The sequence below is a fragment of the Marmota flaviventris genome, chromosome 7 (genome assembly GCF_047511675.1).
Source record: "Marmota flaviventris isolate mMarFla1 chromosome 7, mMarFla1.hap1, whole genome shotgun sequence".
Lineage (NCBI taxonomy): Eukaryota > Metazoa > Chordata > Mammalia > Rodentia > Sciuridae > Marmota > Marmota flaviventris.
This window is the reverse complement of record NC_092504.1, coordinates 75,677,600-75,698,159: the sequence shown is the minus strand read 5'-3', so window position 1 is coordinate 75,698,159 and position 20,560 is coordinate 75,677,600. Positions and strand designations below refer to the sequence as shown.

The 20,560-nt window shown below is 34.0% G+C and overlaps 1 protein-coding gene across 1 annotated transcript; it reads right to left on the bottom strand.

Annotated features, from left to right (window-relative positions):
* Positions 1-19,633: 19,633 nt before the first annotated feature.
* Positions 19,634-20,560, bottom strand: LOC139706369 (olfactory receptor 5AR1-like). Its single transcript, XM_071614019.1, has one exon. It carries the CDS (start codon positions 20,558-20,560, stop codon positions 19,634-19,636), a length of 927 nt encoding a protein of 308 aa, XP_071470120.1.

The following is a 20,560-nucleotide window of genomic DNA, read 5'->3' as shown; positions in this document are numbered from 1 at the left end:
ATTTTCACAGGTGAAACATTTTGCTTTGTTTTTCACCAAAGGAAACACAATAATGAGCTTTTAGGAGCTTTTAAATAGTGGATGAGTTATATTTGAGCACACTGGCTTATTTTAGTAGATGGAATGGCCCTTTTTAGAGGAAATTTTGGAAATTAAAACATGGGCTTGTTGTGGACCCATGATCCCTGTTTTCATTCTAGCAAACAATATGGTCATTACGATGAGAAGCCAAGAGCCAAAATGGATAGTGTCATTGCTCTTCCAATTAACATTGTATGTAATGGACATGTTGAAATCAAGAGCAAAAATACTTTGTAAAGTAAATATGTAAATACCACTCACAGATTAAGTGTCTAATTTGATTACATGAGATATTTTCTGATTCTAACAAATTCTATTTATATCTTCATTTTATTGAATTTGTTGAAGCTATCAAATAGTTATTGATCACTTACTACAAGCAAAGAGACTTGTAAAGAAAAAGACTGAATACCCTGAGGTGGTTTTTAAACATGGAAGGAAAAATACTCAAATACACAACGTCAGAAAGAGATTTGTGGAATAAAGCAGTCTACATTTCAGAGAAGGGAAAAACCAAGTTTGGGTTTATGACCCAGGCTTTTGATCTTTATGAGATGGAAATATCCAAGCATTCATTCTCCCCTTAACCAAAATGCACATTGGTATGTGAGGACTGATGAGACATTAGTAATGATTCTCTTATATCTCTGCACATTTTTCCTTTTATCTCTTAGTTCTATGAAACAATTGGAGAAATTGCTGTATTAGTTTTTTTGGACTTCATTCTAAACCACATAAAATCTCACACACACACACACACACACACACACACACACACACACACACGAAATTCATCTTAGATATATCTGGGAGAATCCAAAGACTTGCGGTGAGCACTCCCTCTACATTCCTTATCAGTCTTTTATTAAACCATCTAATGCCAATCTCTCCTGCTGACCATGGAGACTTCTGCTGCCTTTCTTTCATGAAACTTCTCTTTCAAGAAGAATGCATCTAAGGATCCTATTTCTATATCCTGCTGCTTTTAGACTATAATAAAAATGGCTGTTAAATTAACTAAATATTTTAAACTTGTTTTAGTTGCCACAGTTGGAAGCCTCTTTTCTCTTACTCTGTGAACATGGATTCCAAATTTAATTTAATCTACCTATAGTGTCCTCAAACTTATTGATTTCTGTTAACATTTCATACCACATAATAGCAGAGAAAATTAAGAGTGAAGTTATACTTCTAACAAAATTTCTCTAGTCCAAGTTCTGTTTTATTGTTCCATTTTGCCCTGTACTGATAAAATTATAAACAGTATGATTAACCATACTTAATTTTGATTCATTTAATATTTTAATCTGCCAAAAGCACATATGTGGTTATCAACAGACTGGGAAGCAAAAAAATAATAGCAATTTTGAGCATTCATTTTAATAAAACAGACACCATACTAGAGTACATCTTAAAAAATATATCATTTAATTCACACAGGTATTTTTATCTTTTTGGAGATAAGCATCTTAATCTTCATTTATACAGGAAAAAATTAATGCCCAGAATGCTTAAATAACAGAATTGATGTCGAGTTCCAAACCCTTGCCCTTTGTAGCTCATACCACTTTCTTACATCTAAAAATCTATAAAACTTAATCAAAGGCATGAAGGAATATTGGAGAAAAAGCCAAAATTACATCCAGGCTTGTTATTCCTACAGACACCAAAGATTATTTGAAGAAGTGTTTTACAAGGCTTTATTTATGTAAACAGATAAAATATTAACATTTCCCAATTTACTGGTTTTCCTTAAGTGGCTCATTATTTTTACACATTTATGTGAAATAAATATATGGATTTTATTAATCTGCTTATTTTCTGGGAACAAAAATTCCTTCCCTGAAAGAATGAATACTCTTGCTTTTTCTAAAGTCAATTTGAAGAACATAAAGTTCTGTCAAAAATGTCATAAAAGCTTACTCTCTTTTCTTACCCAAGACTGGAAAACTCACTACAGGTGTCTTTTGTATGCAGTAGCTCTTAAAACTGATCACCAACTTCTGACACTTCTCTTCTCTAATCACACAGATTTTAAATATATGTCATTTCCCTGGAGAATGGGTGGTATGTGTGTGTGTTGTTTTTGTTTTTTGGGGGGGAGCAAGGAGCATCTTTCAAAATGGAAACTTGAACTAAATAATAAATGTACTTAATTTTCTCTACCACTCTAGCATCTGGGACTTGGAGTCATTAACATTTCCACACAAAGAAATGGTTTAGTAAGCGGAGGTAGATGTTTGTTGTCCCTGCCTCAGTGGTTCTCAAACTTTAGTAGGCATGTGAATCATCTGGAGAGCTTGTTCAGATACAGGAACCTAAGAACTACACTCAGAAATTCTGATTCAGCAAGGCTCAAATGATCCCCAGGAATTTGAGTGCCTAGCATGCTTCCAGGTGTTGCTACAGATTTGAGTACCATGCATGGAGAACCACTTTACTAGCTAAATCATGTATTTCTAAGACAAACAGGAAACCTTGAACTTTTAAAAAAAATGAATATTTAATGTCAGTCCTCCTGGAAAACTAGAAATAAATGTTTATGCTTGAAAGTGAGACCTACCTACTGAATCTCAGGTTTTGAACAACTATTTTGGTCATTCATTATGATTAGTAACAATAGAAAAAATATAGTAAAAAAAGTGTCTACGAGGACATCCTAAAACAAATGTAGCAACTGCCTGAAATCCTCTCAGGTGGCCCAGTCTATTAAAATTTATTATTGAAATCTTTACAATACCTTTAAATGTAATTGAAAATAAATGTAAGCCCACAATATACTTTTGGTAATTTCTGAGATCTCTTACTATCTTTTATGGACATTGTTAATATTTTTTAGTAATGACCATTTGGCCAAAGATTTTCTCTAAAGCTATGTGGATACTTACTTGTTATATTTTAAAGGCTGTATAGCATTCTGCTCAGATTACAAATCACAGCTTGCAGGGTTTTTTTTTTTTTTTTTTTCATTTTTTTGAAAAGTTTTATTGAGTGCCTGTTTTGAACCATGCACTTTTCTATTTTGTGTCATTTCTATTTTGTGTCATAAAAAAAACATTTTTCCATGTTTTTAATGCAACCATTATTCAATTCATGTAAACATATAAACGGCTCTGTTAAAATTCTTCTTTATTATAAATAAAGACTTATGCTAGCATGATCAGTCTTATAAATACTATATTTTCTACAGTTGATCTTTCCTTAAAATTAAATTGAGATGAGGTTACTGTTAAAAATTTTTATAAGGACTGGGGATGTGGCTCAAGTGGTAGCGTGCTTGCCTGGCATGGGTGTGGCCTGGGTTTGATCCTCAGCACCACATACAAACAAAGATGTTGTGTCTGCCAATAACTAAAAAATATTTTAAAAAATTAAAAAAGAAAATTTTTATGTTTCAAATATTGAGAATTATTTTTAAAAATTATCATGAAATGTTATATTGCTCCCAGCATTATTTTCCTTGATCTCACCAACACAAGGAATTTATCATTTGTTATTTTTTGTGCTAAATAATATAAAACATATTGTGTAATAGTATTCATGTAGCAATTAAAGTCAAATTGCTCAAGTTTGGATTCTGGTTCTACCATTTACTTTTTATGAAGAAACTTTGAATAATTCATCTTTCTGCATCTTTGATTTCTTGTCTGAAAAAATGAGCATATTAATTAGATAATTCATGAAGAACGTTCAGCAGAGACTCATAATTAATCTGGCACTTAAGAATAAGTATTAAGACAATTGATGTTTTATTTAAAATGTTACCACCCAACATTTTTACAAAAAAAGGAATATAGGAAACACTTTCTAATTTTTTTTAGGAGGCCAGTATAAACTTGAAAACAAAGTTGGACAAAAACAGTGCACACATACATATAAAAGGGAAAAATAACTTTGTACCAATGCATACAGAAAAATTTGATAAAATTCAACATCCATCCATAATAAAATGATTAAATTACTGAAAATGAAAAGGGAACCTTTGATCTGACAAAGAGAATCCTAACAGAAGCTATGGTATTCATCATACTTAATAAGGAAATATGTAATATTTTTCTTGTGATTATAGAAATAAGAAGAATGACCACTAACAACATTTCTACTGGACAGTTCAATAGTATAAGAAAATCACAAAGAATTTATAAAATTTGGAAACAAATGACATGGTTTTGTGCATTAAAATGCAAAAAGAAAATATACATAAGCTATTAGAATTAATTAGTAGTACAGTATAGTCAATTAAATTATAAAATTATAAAAACCGTATGTTTTGGTATCTTTAAAAAGCACCTAGTGTTAAGAATAAATCTAGGGGCTGGGGTTGTGGCTCAAGTGGTAGCGCGCTCGCCTGGCATGTGTGAGGCACTGGGTTCCAGTCCGCAGTACCACATAAAAATAAAATAAAGATATTGTGTGTTGAGAGCCACAACCAAGTCAAGATGGCGCCTGGCATTTTGCCAGAAGGAGTGGTTTGGAGGTGACGCCATTGAGCCATTGGGATGATGGTGATTAAGTTAAGCTGTGTATAATTATTGGGATGGTGACTGATTGCTGTAACTGGATGATGCTGGATTGGGGCAAGCTGTGTATTCAGTTGTGTATGTGGATCTCTGCTTTCCGGCAGTGGGGCGGCTCCTGCTGCCTCGGGTGCCCACTACTTTTGAGTTCTCGCAGAGTTCCCCTTGAGTTCTCGTGGAGTTCCTATTGGTTCTCGCAGAGTTTCCATGGAGTTCTAGAGAGTTCCGGTTGGGTTTGGGGAATAAAAGTAGTTCCTGTTTGAACCTACAAGTGGCTCATGGCCTCCAGGTCATTTTGTGCCCAGCCAGACTGCGGCAATTGTGCCCACCTAAAATTAAAAAATAAATATTAAAAAAAGAAAAAATTTAATTAAATATTTTGAAAGACTTTACATTGAAAAACCAGAAAATTTTGCTGATAAAAATTAAAGCAGACAAATAAATTTGGGGTCAGAGTATTTTAATAATGTTGAGATGTCAATTATCCCCAAATTGATCTGTAAATTCAATGTGGTTATAACTAAAATTCAACTGGCTCATATGTTTATGAAAGTTGTTGATTCTATAATTAATACAAAAATACATAGAATAAAGGTCACAACAAAGTCAAAGAACTTACATCAGTGGATATCAAAACTTACTATAAAGCTGTGATATCTAGAACAATCATATATCAGGGATCCAGAATAGTGGATCCCTGATCAAATTCATACAGCCATTCATCAGATTTAAGATATATATTCCACTGCAATGAATTGGGAAGAGAATAGTGCTATCATTTGGATCTTAAATATTCCTCAAAGGCCATGTGTTGAAGGATTGAATTAAAGCCTGAATTCGAATTGGGAGGTGGTGGAACTTTTAAAAAGATAGGGCCTTGTGGAAGGAAGTTAAGTAATTTGTGACTTGTCCTCCTTAAAGGGAATATTGGAACTCTATCCCCTTTCTCTCTTCCTTAATGTTTCCTATCTGCCATAGGTGAGAAGCTCTACTCTACCACATATTCCCTGTGATGATGTTTTGCCCCACTTTAGGCCAAGAGCAATAGAATCATTAGACTATAAAGTGAAGAAACCTGTGAAACTGTGAGCCAAAATCTTTCCTCTTCATTAGTTGATTATCTCAGGAATTATGTCACAATGATAGAAAACTGACTAACAAAAAATTATCTTTCCAATAAACTTTGCTGGGACAACTGAATATCTATATGGAAAGAAGCCATGTTCTCTATCTCATGTTCTTCATAAAAGGCAATTTCAGTGTAGTGAGAGCTAAAACAATACATAAATCCTCCTAAAAATATCAAACTTTATAATCATGGAGTAGAAAAAGTGTTTAAGGCACAAAATATGTGAACCAGAAAGATGAAGATAAATAAATTATATTTTATTAAAATTGAGAACTTATAATATTGGATCATAATTTTAAAACTTATTGATGATTATTAATTTTAAAATTAAATTCCTAAAAATAGGAAAATAAGTCCAAGGACATTTTCCCCAAGTTTTTGTCACTTAAAATTCAGGCCTCAACCAGAACAGGAACATAAAAGGAACTTTCACCTTGAAAATTACCTGACCCTTCACCCTAATGGGTCAACTGACCCCAATACAATGAACCCCAGGAATGGCCTTCCTGTCCCACCCTAAAGGAAGCCTATATAACCCAGACCTTTGCTTCAGCTCATGCCATTTTCTGCTCTGAAAATGAGCCACACCAGGGTTCTACCAATTGACTCCACAGCTAAATACTGAATAAAGAAAATCTTGCTGATCTGAGGTTTGCTTCCTGTCTCTCACTTTCATCACGTGTGCATCATTTGTCCTAACACCAGTGACCCACCACCAGCCACACCTTACCTGTCTACAGTGGCATTGTCTTCAGGAACAAATAGCAAGGAAATTTGGAAGACACTTAATGAGGAAAGTGGAGAAAATATCAAAGGAAAGTGAAGGAAATGTTATCAGAATAAAAAGATCCTCGTATGTAGCAGCAGAAAATGTAGCACTGTGAAAATTAAAACTAAAAAATAAAAATGGACCTAGGGCTGGGATTGTGGCTCAGCAGTAGAGCGCTCGCCTAGCATGGGCAGGGACCCACATTCGATCCTCAGCATCACATAAAAATAAAGGCATTGTGTTGTGTCCATCTACACCTAAAAATAAATATTTAAAAAAATGGTCCTAATGAATTGATGGGCCTGGTTAAGAGTATTTTTCCTAGAATGTTGAAAGTGCCAGCAGGGTTCTTTTAACCAAAGGTACAGAGAGAAGTTGACTAAAGAAGGGATTTTTCAGTTTTCAAGCAAAAGGTTAAAATATAGTATCTAGGTCTTGTAGGGTTCAAATTTAAATCTATGCCAAACTATCTTAGGGTAGAGATGTTGTCCATCACCCTAACAAGGAGCCCAAGGTAGAGACAGACTTCTGTTTAAGTACTATTTATACAATAAAAAAATGGATTACAAATTGAGTCACAGGAAGCCTATAAAATTTTTAAAGGAATTGTATCAACTTAGCTGAAAGGATAGATATAGTACTAAACAAAGGAAAACTTTTGGATCTCTGAACTATTTTGTGTGGGAGGCAGGCTGAGAAATTTCCTTAGATACAACAGAAGCTGTCTGATAAAAAGAAGGATGATTCAGAAGTAGAACAAAAGAGCCAGAAGACGGAGGCAGTGATCATGCTGAACAACTTTCAGACAGTAGGACTGAGCCCTAATCAAGAAACTGGCAAAGTGAACCTGTTTGGATTTTAATATTACTATGGTCCAGTGATGCTGTGTGCATTCTACTTACCCCATTTTTGGAAGAACTGTCCTATCTATGGTGGCTATGCCACATCTGTCAATTTTAAAATTTACAAATGGTAGAGTTTCTCTTTTTATTTTCAATGTCTAATTTTATTGTGTTGTGATAAGAGAGTACTCTATTTATTCTTCCCCTCATTTTTTCCCCTCTCCATTCCTCTCCTCATTATTTTTGTAATTCAAGGTTGTCTTTGTGAGATAAGATAGTCTTTTTTCTGGAGTGGTGGTGAATGTTCCATAGGCAACCATATGGAAAGAAGCACTGCTTCATATCAATTAAAGTTATCACTTGGTGTCTATGGCAGGTTAGTTTCAGGATTCCCTTTGGATACTAAAATTCATGGATGCTAATGTCTCTTGTACAAAATGGCACAGTATTTGCATATAAACTGTGAATATCTTCTCTATATGTTTGAATGATCTCTGGATTACATATACTCCCTAGTACAATATAAATAGTTGTAATAGTATAAGTATTATATAAATAGCTTATATACCATGTAAATAGCTGTTATACTCTATTGTTTGGGAATAATGATATGGAAAAATGCCTCTATATATTCAATGTAGATGCAATTTTTGGGGGGAAGAGGAATATTTTCTGTCTACACTAGGTCAAATCTCCAGATGTGGAACCCATGGGTACAAAAGACCAACTAGATGTTTTCTCACTAAATATACTCTATGAAAAATTATAAATCTATTATGACAAATTATATAAAATTTTATATTCTACTTTGTTTCTTCTATAGCTTTAAAAAACTTAGGAACTTATTGAATTTATTCTCTTGTCCTTTTTTCATTATGAGTGTTGATATTTTTGATTTGTGACTCACCTCTGCCATATCTTCATTGTAAATTTCATCAATTAGCATTATAAAGTGCTCTTCTGCTATGATATGAATTAATCTGTCTAACAATAGAGGTATGGTGCCTGTAACTTTTGTTATTTCATCTGCTTGATGTATATTTGATCATTCCTTAATTTTACATCTTGTTGAATCACTTTGTTTTAGATTTGTCTCTCTTAAAAAGTAGAACTGTATTTTGTTTTGTGATTCTAATATAAAGTTTTTTATTTCAAATAGATAAGTTTTTTTTTAAATTATCATTTATTTATATATGTCCAGCCACTATAGAAGGAGGTGGTAAGAGAAATAAAAACTTGGGAATGTAACTTGCTTATCAGTGACTCTTAGGGTAAATCTAGATTTGAGGATATTAAAGAATATTTGAAAGAAGAGGAAGTAGAGACAGTGGGTAGAAAACTATTTTTACCAATTTGAAAGTCAGAGATTGAGTAAAAAGGAGGGCTGAAATGTTTCACAGAACTGACATGGGCCTGTATTTGGATCAGCTATGATGTTTTTTGAAAGGTAAAGAAGCAACTTGAGATGGTAGAAAGTGTATACTATTTGGAATCAAACAAAATTGCTTTCAACTTTGACTACCACATATCAACTGCCAAAACTCAGGTGTAAAAGTGAAGACTTAAGAATTACACAGCAAATACCAGTTAACATTCTTTCTCTATCCTCCTCCTTATTCAAGGATATCTGTGTTTCCATTATGATATTATCCATCTGTGGAATAAAATGAGACATGTATCTTTACTCATATTTGAAAGATTCATACATGTGTATACACAGTAAACTCTGATTCTGTTCTTTTTTTCTTTTCAGGGTTGGATGTTATATCCACATTAGCTGTAGCATATTAATTAGGCTAAATTAAAATGAGTCCTATTTTCACTATGTTTTTTTTTCAAACCCCTTGCAAAATGTGCTACAAGCTAAAAATAACAGGTCACACTTGCATGTTCCATCAGGAGGCTGTAACAGTTTGAGTGCTGCCGCATGATGGAAATGGTGAGCAGCAGTCTGCAGCCCATGCAGCACCCTCTCAGACCTTCTTTTGGTGCCTCCAGCATTTTGCTTTCTGTGTTTCTGTAAATATGTCTTCGTATTAAATAATTTTACCATGGGTTTCTTTTGAAGCTTGTTCTGCCTTATTTCATCCACTAATTTAAAACTGAGAGGGATACTTTTAGTGAGTATTGGATTGGTTCTGGGTGCCAGGAATGTGCTGTGTTTTATAAACTTTATATAATATTTAAAATATATAAACATATAAACTTTATATATATACATATAAAATAGGAAAATTTTGAAATTTGAAGTTAGTCTTGTTATATTACTATGAACGTGCTACATAAGTGAGAAAGTGCTTCTCTTAAAACTTATTCTAGGCCTGGGGTGTAGTTTTGTTTTCCATTTTTTAATTGGTGCATTATAGTTGCACATAATGGTGGGCTTCATTGTTACACATTTGTACATGCACATAATATAACAATATAATTAACCAATGCCACTCCATATAACAATATATTTTACCAATATTACTCCCCAGTATTTCCCTTTTTCCTTCCTTTCTCCCTGTGAGGATGTAGTTTAGTGGTAGAATGCTTGAGTAGCATGTGTGAGGTCCTGGTTTCAATCCCTAGCATAATGAAAACAACAACAATTAAACTGAGTGTAAGGATTCATGAACTTGAACAGGGAAAATTACATCTTTATTTCTTATTAAAATTTATTTAAACTTAATGATTCTTTATGAATTTGGCAAAAAAACCCACATTAGTATTAGTACCTGTAACTTTGTTACCAGTATAAAAGTACAATCTTTTTATCCCATTAGACTTAGATATCTCAAAATACTGTTAATAATTATTATTTTTAAAATTTTAAAATTTATTTTAATTAGTTATACATGACAGTAGAATGCATTTATGCACTTTTATATATCACACATAGATGGGATATAATTTCTCATTTTTCTGAGTGTACATGTTGCAGAATCATATTGTTCATGTATTCACATATATGCATATAGTAACAATGTTTGTTTCATTCTGCTGTCGCTGTCTTTCCTATCCCCACATCCCTTCCCCATCCCTCCCATCACATCCCTCTACCTAATTTAAGGTAATGCTATTCTTCTCTATTGCCCCCCGCCCCCTTATTGTGAATTAGCATCCTTATATTAGAGAAAACATTTAGCCTTTGGTTTTGTGGGAATGGCTTATTTTGCTTAACATGATATTCTCCAACTAAAACCATTTATTGGCAAATGCCATAATTCCACTATTCTTTAAAGCTGAGTAATATTCCATTGAGTATATATACTACAATTTCTTTATCCATTCATGTATTGAGGGACGCCTAGCTTGGTTCCATAATCTAGCTATTGTGAATTGAGCTGCTATACACATTGATGTGGCTGCGCAATTATAGTATGCTGATTTTAAGTCCTTTGGGTATAAACCTAGGGGTGGGATAGCTGGGTCAATTGGTGGTTCCATTCCCAATTTTCTGAGAAATCTCCATACTGCTTTCCATAGTGGTTGCACCAATTTGTAGTCTCACCAGCAATGTATGAATGTACCTTTTCACCATATCCTCGATAACATTTGTTGTTGCCTCTATTCTTGATAATTGCCATTCTGACAGGAATGAGGTGAAATTTTAGAGTAGTTTTGATTTGCATTTCTCTAATTGCTAGAGATGTTGAACATTTTTCATATATTTGTTGATCAATTGTATTTTTTCTGTATTAACTCAAAATTTTAGCAGTTATTAGACTTGCTGCTGATAGGTATAAAGCTGGCTAGCTGTCAGGCAACTTTCCTAGTGATTTCAGAGTGATAAGATACCACATTGGTGGTGACTGAGATATTTGCATTATTTTATAGTATTCTGCAATGAGTATTATTTATTGATCAATATGTGAACAGAAGTACACTTTTGTTTGTTGGACTAATATAAAAATAGCAAAATAAACAGCCATAAAAAGGAATGAATTCTGATATGTGCTGCAATATGAATGAACCTTCAAGATGTCAAACAAAGTAAAATGAGTGAGCCAGAAAACAACAATAACAACGAATATATAATTCTGTTTATGTGAAATATCTAGGATAAGCATATTCATAGTCACAGAAAGTAGATTACATGTTACTGTGGGCAAGAGGGAGGAGGGAATGAGTAACTATGATGTAATGGGTACAGAATTTTTGTTTGGGTGATGAAAAATTCTGGAAGTAGATAGTGATGACCATGGCACAATATTGTAAATGTAATTAAAGCTTCTAGATTATACCCTTAAAAATGTTTAAAATGGTGACTTAATGAATATGTATTCATGTCAAATAATAAAAAAGGAAAAGGTAAGGAATGATATAGAAAGTATATTTTTTTGGCAAAAAAGGAAAAACTTGTGCATACAGGTTGATCTACTGTAGTAATGAAAAATAAAATCTCAGTTTAATAAATATTCAAAAACAACAATTATAAAACAATACAATTCAATTTAAAAGATATTATTTAGTAAAATTTATTCAATAAAAATGCTTATTTCACATATGAATTTGTACTTAAAAACACTTAAGTTACACCTCACTAATTTAAGTTTCAACCACAAATGAAAACTCCAAATGACAGCAGAGAATGAAATTGAAGTCAAATTCTGCTTTTGCCCTTGTCTTTTTATAAGAGAGAGAGAGAGAGGAGAGAGAGAATTTTTAATATTTATTTTTCAGTTTTTGGCAGACACAACATCTTTGTTTGTATGTGGTGCTGAGGATTGAAACCAGGCCACATGCATGCCAGGCGAGTGCGCTACTGCTTGAGCCACATCCCCAGCCCTTCGCCCTTGTCTTTAAGTCAATATACCATCTATGTTTATTTAGACTCTAATTTTTCAAAGTAAGAAGGTAGTACTATGGGGTTTAGAGAAATGAACTCAGTTCTGAAATGAACTAGAGATTCCAAATCATTTCAGACTTACTCTAAATTAATGCCAGTAGCTGGTAGCTGAGTTTAAAATGTCCAGGGTTACTATTTAGCAGGGAATTGTTTGAATTAACTTCCAAATAGTATATAATGTTTACTAAAGTTTAAGAAGTAACAATGTACTAATTTGAAGCTTACAGATATTATTAAAACTCAATAGTAGCATTAAAAACAGAGAGTTTCCAAATTAATAAGCTTTTATGCCACCACAAGGCCATAGAAAAAGGAAAAACTAATTCCAAAACCAGTAGAAGAAAGAAAATAATTAAGAACAGAGCTACAATTAATTAAATTGAGAATAATAAAACAATACAAAACAATGCAATGAAGAATTGCTTTTTCAAAAAGATAAATAAGACTGCTAAACCCTTAGCCAAACTAACTAAAAGAAACAGAGAGAAGACACAAATTAACAAGATTAGAGATGAAAAGATCCTCCTGAAACCTAGAGAATTATCAGAACTTATTTTGAAAATTTATACTCCAATAAACTACAAAGCCTAGAAGACATTGACAAATTTCTAGACACATATAAGCTACCCAAATTGAATCAGGAAGATATAAAAAGCCCAAACAGATCAATATTAAGTAATGAAATTGAAACAGCAATTAAAAGCTTTCCTGAAACCAAAAGCTCAGGACCTGATGGATTTTCAGCTGATTTCAACCAGACCTTTACAGAAGAACGAACACCATCTTTCTTAAATTATTCCATGAAATTGCAAGGGAGGGTACACTCCCAAATACATTCTATGGAGCCAGTACAATCCTGATACTAAAACCAGACAAAGATGCATAAATTTAAGAAAATTACAGATCAATATTCCTGATGAACATAGATGCAAAGGTCCTTAATTAAATATTAGCACACTGCATTACAAAACACATCAAAAAGATAATACACCACCATCAAGTAGGTTTCATTCCAAGGAAGCAAGGTTGGTTCAACATATGAAAATCAATAAATGTAATTTGTCACTGTTAAGGACTACCAGTATTAAGGACAAGAATCACATGATCACCTCAACAGATGCAGAAAAGGCCTTGGATATAATCTAACATCTATTCATATTAAAAATACTGGAGAATCTAGGGATTGAAGGAACTTATTTCAATATTGTAAAGGCCATTTACGACACACACAAAGTTAATGTCATAATGCATAAAGAAAAACTGAAATTGTTTCCTCTAGATTCAGGAACAAGACAAGCTATTCACTCTCACCAATTCTACTCAATATATTCTTTGAAACACTAGCCAGTGTAACAGGCAAGAAAAGGAAATCAAAGGGATGCAAATAGGAAAATAAGAGGTCAAGATATCCTTGTGTACCTATTACATTATCCAGTTTCTAGAAGACACTCAAAACTCCACAGAAGACTTCTAGAGCTTATAAATGAGTTAAAAATGTAGCAGGATATAAGATTAATACCCACAAATCAATAGCTTTCTATACTCCAAAAGTGATTCAGTTGAGGAAGAAATCCAGAAAACCACCTCATTCACAATAACTCAAAAATAAAACAGAAACAAAGCAAAACAAAAAGCTTGGGAATTAATCTAACCAAGGAGGGGAAAAAACGTCATATAATAATATTTATATAATAGTGAAGAAAGAAATTGAGGAAGACCTATAAATATTGAAAGACATCCCATGTTCTTGGATAGGCAGGATTAATATTGTCAAAATGGCTATACTATCAAAAGCAATATATAAATTCAATGCAATCCTTATCAAAATACCAATAACATTCTTCACAGAATTAGAAAAAAACAATTTTAGAATTTGTTTGGCGGAATAAGAAAACAAGAGTAGCCAGAGCATTTTTTTAAAAAAAATATTTATTTAGTTGTAGATGAACACACAGCATCTTTATTTAATGTGGTGCTGAGGATTGAACCCAGTGCCTGACACATGCGAGGCAACCACTTTACCACTGAGCTACAGCTCCAGCCCCTAGCCAAAGTAATATTAAGGAAGAAAAGTGAAGCAGGAGGTATCATAATACCTGATCTGAAATTGTAGTAATGAAAACAGCATGGTATTAGCATTACTATAGACATGAAGACCAACGGAACAGAATAGAAGACACCCAGACAAATCCACATACTTAAAAATCATCTGATACTTAATAAAATTGCCAAAAATATATTTGGGAGAAAAGACAGCCTTTTAAACAAACAATGCTGGTAATACTGGATAACTATATGTAGGAAAATACAAAAAGATCCCTATCTCTCATCCTGTACTCAAATAAAAATGGATCAAATATTTAGGAATTAGACCAGAAACCTTGTAACTTCTATAAGAAAACATACGGTCAAAATTCCATCATATTGATGCTTGCACCTACTTCCTCAACAAGACTCCAAGAATAGATAAATGGGGCACCATCATACTAAAAAGCTTCTGCCCAGGAAAAGAAATGATTAAGAGGGTGAATAAAGAGCCTATAGAATCGGAGAAAATCATGGCCATTTACTCCTCTCATAGGGGATTAACATTCAGAAGTTATAAAGAACTCAAAAAACCAAATAACCCAATCAACAAGTGGGCAAAAGAACTAAATAGAAACTTCTCAAAACAAAAACAAAAAACAAACAGACAAACAAAACAAAACACAAATGGTCAACAAATATATATATAAAAAAAAATTCAACACCTCTAACAGGAAAATGCAAATCAAAAACTACTCTAGAGATTTCTTCTTATTCTAGTCAGAATGGCAAGGATGAAGAATACAAACAACAATAAATGCTGGTGAGGTTCTGAGGAGAAATGTACACTTGTCCACTGTTGATGGAACTGCAGGCTGCGTGGGCTTTCTCTCATCCAGGGAGGAGGTGCATGGAACAAGGAGAGTGTGGCTGTGAAGTCACTAATCAAGACCTCCTGAGACCAAGCAGGAAGCGGGTCTAATTTTATAGCACAGTTACCATGTATGTATACTCAGGCAGTAGCTAGAAAGATTATAGTCAGCCACCAATACAATTTCTTGCTAACTGTCCTTGTCCTTGACCAAATGAGGAGTGGGCTGTGGAACAAGTGCAGGGACTGCAACACATGGCCTCACACCCAAGGCTGTGCCTATGGGGTGAGCGGCCTGATGCTCATGCGCCTAGCAAAGGGGAATGGCCTGCCACTCAGACGCCCTTAACATATGCCCTGTATGCAGTACTCCATGCACTGTTCCCACAGCAGACTAGTATAGCTACTCTGGAAACAGTATGAAGATTCCTCAAAAAATTAGAGATGGAACCACCCATGACCTATCTATCCCAGTCCTTGTTATTTTTCCAAAAGATCTAAAATCAGCATAGTATAGCTATATAGCCACCTCCGTGTTTATAGTAGCACAATTCATAATAACTAAATTATGAAATAAACCCAGGTGCCCATCAATAGATAAATGGAATAAGAAGTTGTCACACACACACACACACACACACACACACACACACACAAACACACACACAATGGAGTTGTACTAAGCAATAAAGAAGAATGAAGTTATGGCATTTGCCGGTAAATGCATGGAAAAGGAGAATATTGCACTAAGTGAAATAAGCCACACTCATAAACTCAAAGGTCAAATATTTTCTCTCATGTGTAGAAACCAGAGTAAACTAAAGGAAAGAGGGAGGGCAGGATAGAATATCATAAAGATAAAGGGCAGAGCAGTACTGTAGAAGAAGGAGAGAGAGAGACAGAGTGGAGGAATGGGAAAGGGGAGGCAATGCAGTATGAATTCTTAAAAAAAACATGTTTAGTGTATATGAACTCAAATACTATGTATAATTATATGCTCTAATAAAAATTTTTAATAAATGAATAAAACTCAATAGAAGTTGAAGCAAGTTGGCCCAACAAGAAACGTGTGTGCGTGTGCGCGTGCGTGTATGTGTGCATGCGCTGGCACTCCTAGGTGTGTAGGAGTATTTTGTTACTGACATCTTTGTCATTGTGTGGATATAAGACATAGTAGACTGACTCCAGCTGGTTTTGTTATCGTTTTAAAATGCACTCCCTCATTGCCCACACCTGAGCAAACTTACTCCCGTGGCCTTATCCTTGGTATTCCACTGGTACAAGTTGTGTTCTTACACTATTACTTTAAAAAGTTTCCTGTATTTTAAAAATAAACTCATGAGCAGATGGAGGACCACCAGACATTGATATCATTATTTTTAGAGAGACTTAGAAGCATGTGCAGCAGTAGCTGAAATTCATTCAGGGCACTGCTTCTAAACTACTGTAAATAATATAACCCAATTTTAACTCCCACTTAAACCATAAAAAATTTTAAACTTTAAACAAATTATAAAACTACTTTTATTTGGTGTACCTATTTTAATTTTTAAAAAAATCTTACTTAAAGATAATGTTTAAATTTAACTATTCTAAGAATATACTTAAAATATTCTGCAGTTTTATTTGGCATTGAAATTTCTTATTCAATGTAGATAAAACCATGTGAAAATTTAGTCCAAAAGTGAATTGAATAAATATTTTATTTTTAGCTCTATTTTATATTTTATAGACCTAATTAAAATGAAATGTCAAAGAAAGTTTGATGAAATTTTGCATTTTAGAATTTCACTTGTATTAACAAATAGGTAAAGACATACAAATGCCTCGTTGTAGTGTGGAAAATTCTTTTGAATAGAAACATGAAGCCATACAAATTGAAAGATTACCTCAGGTCTGTTTATTTTTAAAACACACAAAAATGGAGATATATATAAACTTTTTTATTTTTTAAAATTTTTTTGGTGTGTGTGTGTGTGTGTGTGTAAAGATCACTCAAACTGAAAAAACTGGAACACTGAAAATCATATATTTGCTAATTCATTGAAATCATTTATCTACTTCCCTTTTTGCAGTACTAGAGATGGAAGCCAGGGCTTCAAGCATGCTAGGCCAGCACTCAACCACTTAGCAACCAGCTCTCATTGCAACCTTCTCTTAGCACACACATATTGTTCGAGATCTCTCAATAAAAAAGCCTGACTTGGAGGTACTTTAGTGAAGCTGCCTACCCTGGGTATGGGGAGACGGATTATCAGTAATAACTGAATACCAATTGGTAGCTGTTCAGTTGTTAAAGATGAGATATATCCTGGTGTAGGCCATTTTCTTTAAACATTTGGAAATGGATCATTCAGGAACAGCAACCTTAACATTTCTTTTCTGTGTACAACTGGATGAAATTGTAGCCATCTCTCAATGTGCTCTTTTCTTTTTGCCTTGCTCATGTTGATGCTATCAGAGAATTATAATTTAAAAAAATGAAGTCTATTGATATTTTGGAAATGGTAAGTTTTTTTTTTTTCTAAATAAAGGTTGAAAAGGAAAGCTTCACACTTCTAGGAGGAAGTTCCACGATGTTTGAAAAGACAATTGATTTTAAATAGTGAGGAAGGAAGCTCCCACATTCTTGTCACTCAATGCATTTTATACCAGGCTGCTCTGGCAATGCAGATGTTTCCCACAGCACTGGAAGTCAACTAAAGGCTAGCATAAGAAGGGCTCTGTATGAATGAATTAAGAAAAAGATTTTGTCAAGAAATAAGGATATAACATTAAGTGCCTATCTGTGATATAGTCTGGCTTTCAGAAGTTTAGTATTTTAATGAAAGTTTAGTATTTTAATAAACATACTCCAAAGTTTGGAAAACTTTGGAACAGAGATCTTTCAATAGTTCAGGCTTATCTGACTGATATTTGTAACTATACATAAGAATACAAAATCTTTTATTTGTGAGTTTTAAAAAAATTTCAAACTGTTTAGTTAAATTTTCTTTTTGACTGAAATGGCTAATCAAGACTTTCAAATTACTATCTCTTAAATTTCTTTTTCAGCTTTATTAAGGTAGAATTGTCAAATAAAAGCTGTTTTTATTTATGCTATATAACATTATATTTTGAGACATAAATGTATACTTTGTGAGATGATTAAATGAAGCTAATAAACATTTATCACTTCACATACTTTTGTGATTATACTATTTAATATCTACTCTCTTGGTAACTTTTACTTATGCAATACATTTTCATTAACTCTATTCAAGGCCTATTTAATAGATCTCCAGAATGTATTCATCTTGCCTAACTGAAACTTTGTATCCTTGGACCAGCAACTTCCCATTTGTGCCTATCCACCCTCAGGCCCTGGCTACTGCTATTCTACTATCTGCTTTTGTGAATTTTACTTTTTTTATGTTCATATAAATGAGATCATATAGTATTTATCTGGTATATATCACTTAGCATAATGTTATTTAGGTTCAGCCTTGATGTTGTCCCAAATGATAGGACTTTCTGATTTTAAAGGACTGAATAACAATTGTATATGTATAAATATATTATATACTATTTATATACACACACACCAAATTTTCTTTATCCATTGATGGGTCCTTTGGTTGATTCTTGGCTACTGGGAGTAGTTAAAAATCCTGCAGTCATCATTATGGATGCTACTGAAAAATTAAAATCTTTCTGATTAAATTAGAAGATGTTCTCTTATTTTCTGTGTCATGCAGTGTGCATCATTTGACTTCTTGATAATGAGCATCTTTTATCTTTATATCCAGAAAGAACTGCATTTCTTTAAAACAATGAGTATTTTGGCTTATATTTGTAATTATGCTTGATGGAGACTAATGTAATCAAATGAATCAACGCTTGTTCATTGCTTTACATGTTATTAAGTCAAGAACAGTCTTCTGAGGGAATTTTTATTGATTTTTGTTACTTTTTAATTTTTGTTACTTTTTTATTGTTTTTTTTTTTGTTGTTGTTACTTTTAAAAAATTGTTCTTTTATTACTTCCCCAGAACTCTTATCAGATTCGTGAATTGCTAACTGATGCAAGCAACTGAGGGAGGATTACAAAATCCTTTCCATTTCATTATGCTAATATTAATGTGAGATTATCCATTTCTTTCCCCTTAAGAACAGCTGACCATGGGCTGGGGCTGTGGCTCAAGTGGTAGCGCGCTCGCCTGTCATGCGTGCGGCCCGGGTTTGATCCTCAGCACCACATACAAACAAAGATGTTGTGTCCGCCGAGAACTAAATAAATAAATAAATATTTTAAAAAAAAGAACAGCTGACCAATTGAAGGAGCAGGCAGCATATGGACAATATGCTGTGTAGGAGAAGACTTTTTTTTTTTTTTTTTCATTTAAAATATGTCACATACAAGGCCTCATACAAGGCAAATAAATAAATTTAATACTTTTTAAAGAGGCTACATGACAAAGAAAATGAATAAGGAATGTTTTATTCTGGATAGTCATCCAGCTTTGCTTTCTTATGTTTACTTATGTGGCCTCATCACGGAGCTGCTTGCTTGCCTGGCAGACTCTTTAGATCTGGAACACCAACACCTTCAGAGATTCCTTGACATCCTTGTTACGGAGTGTATAGATGAGAGGAATGAGAAGTGGGGTGATGACTGAGTAGAAAATAGCCACAATCTTATTGATGTTTGACACATATTTTACTGTTGGGCGGACATATATGAAGATGAGGGTACCAAAGTAGATGGTTACTATGGAGAGGTGGGCTGTGAAGGTAGAGAAGGCTTTGTGTTGGGCTGCAGCTGAGGCCATAGCTAATATTGTGGTCAGGATTTGGGCATAGGAAGCCATGGTAAAGTTCAGGGTTCCTAGGACAATGACAATGCTAAAAGCATAGCCCACTGCTTGAATGACATATGTGTCTGTGCAGGAAAGGCGGAAAATCTGATCTGCATCACAGAAGAAGTGGTTGATCTGGTTTGGTGTGCAAAAAGAGATTTGTGCAAGGAGGAAGGAGGGGAACATGAGACAGAGGAATCCCACAAAGCAGCAGATCCCAGCCAGGGTCACATACGTTTGGGGACTGAACAACAGTGCATAGTGGAGTGGGCGACAAATGGCAGCATAGCGGTCAAAGGCCATGGTGGTGAGGATGAAGAGCTCAGTGGTAGCCAAGGAGAAGAAGAAGTAATACTGAGTAATGCAGCTGGGAACTGAGATGACCACTTGGACACTTAGAAAGTTGGCTAGCATCTTGGGCACAGTGACTGTGGTGTACCAGAGTTCTACTAAGGAGAGGTTGCAGATGAAGAAGTACATGGGAGTGTGGAGGCGCACATCCAGGGCCACAAGGAGCACAATGAGCGCATTGCCTACTAAGGACAAGAGGTAGATCAGGAGGAAGAGGGAGAAGAAGAGCACCTGGAGATGTGGGGAGTTGGAAAATCTCAGGAAAACAAATTCAGTCACCAATGTGCGGTTGACTTTCTCCAT

Coding starts and splice junctions, on each gene's coding strand:
- LOC139706369 (XM_071614019.1), bottom strand. CDS start 20,560: ATGGAGAAAGTCAACCGCACATTGGTGACTGAATTTGTTTTCCTGAGA.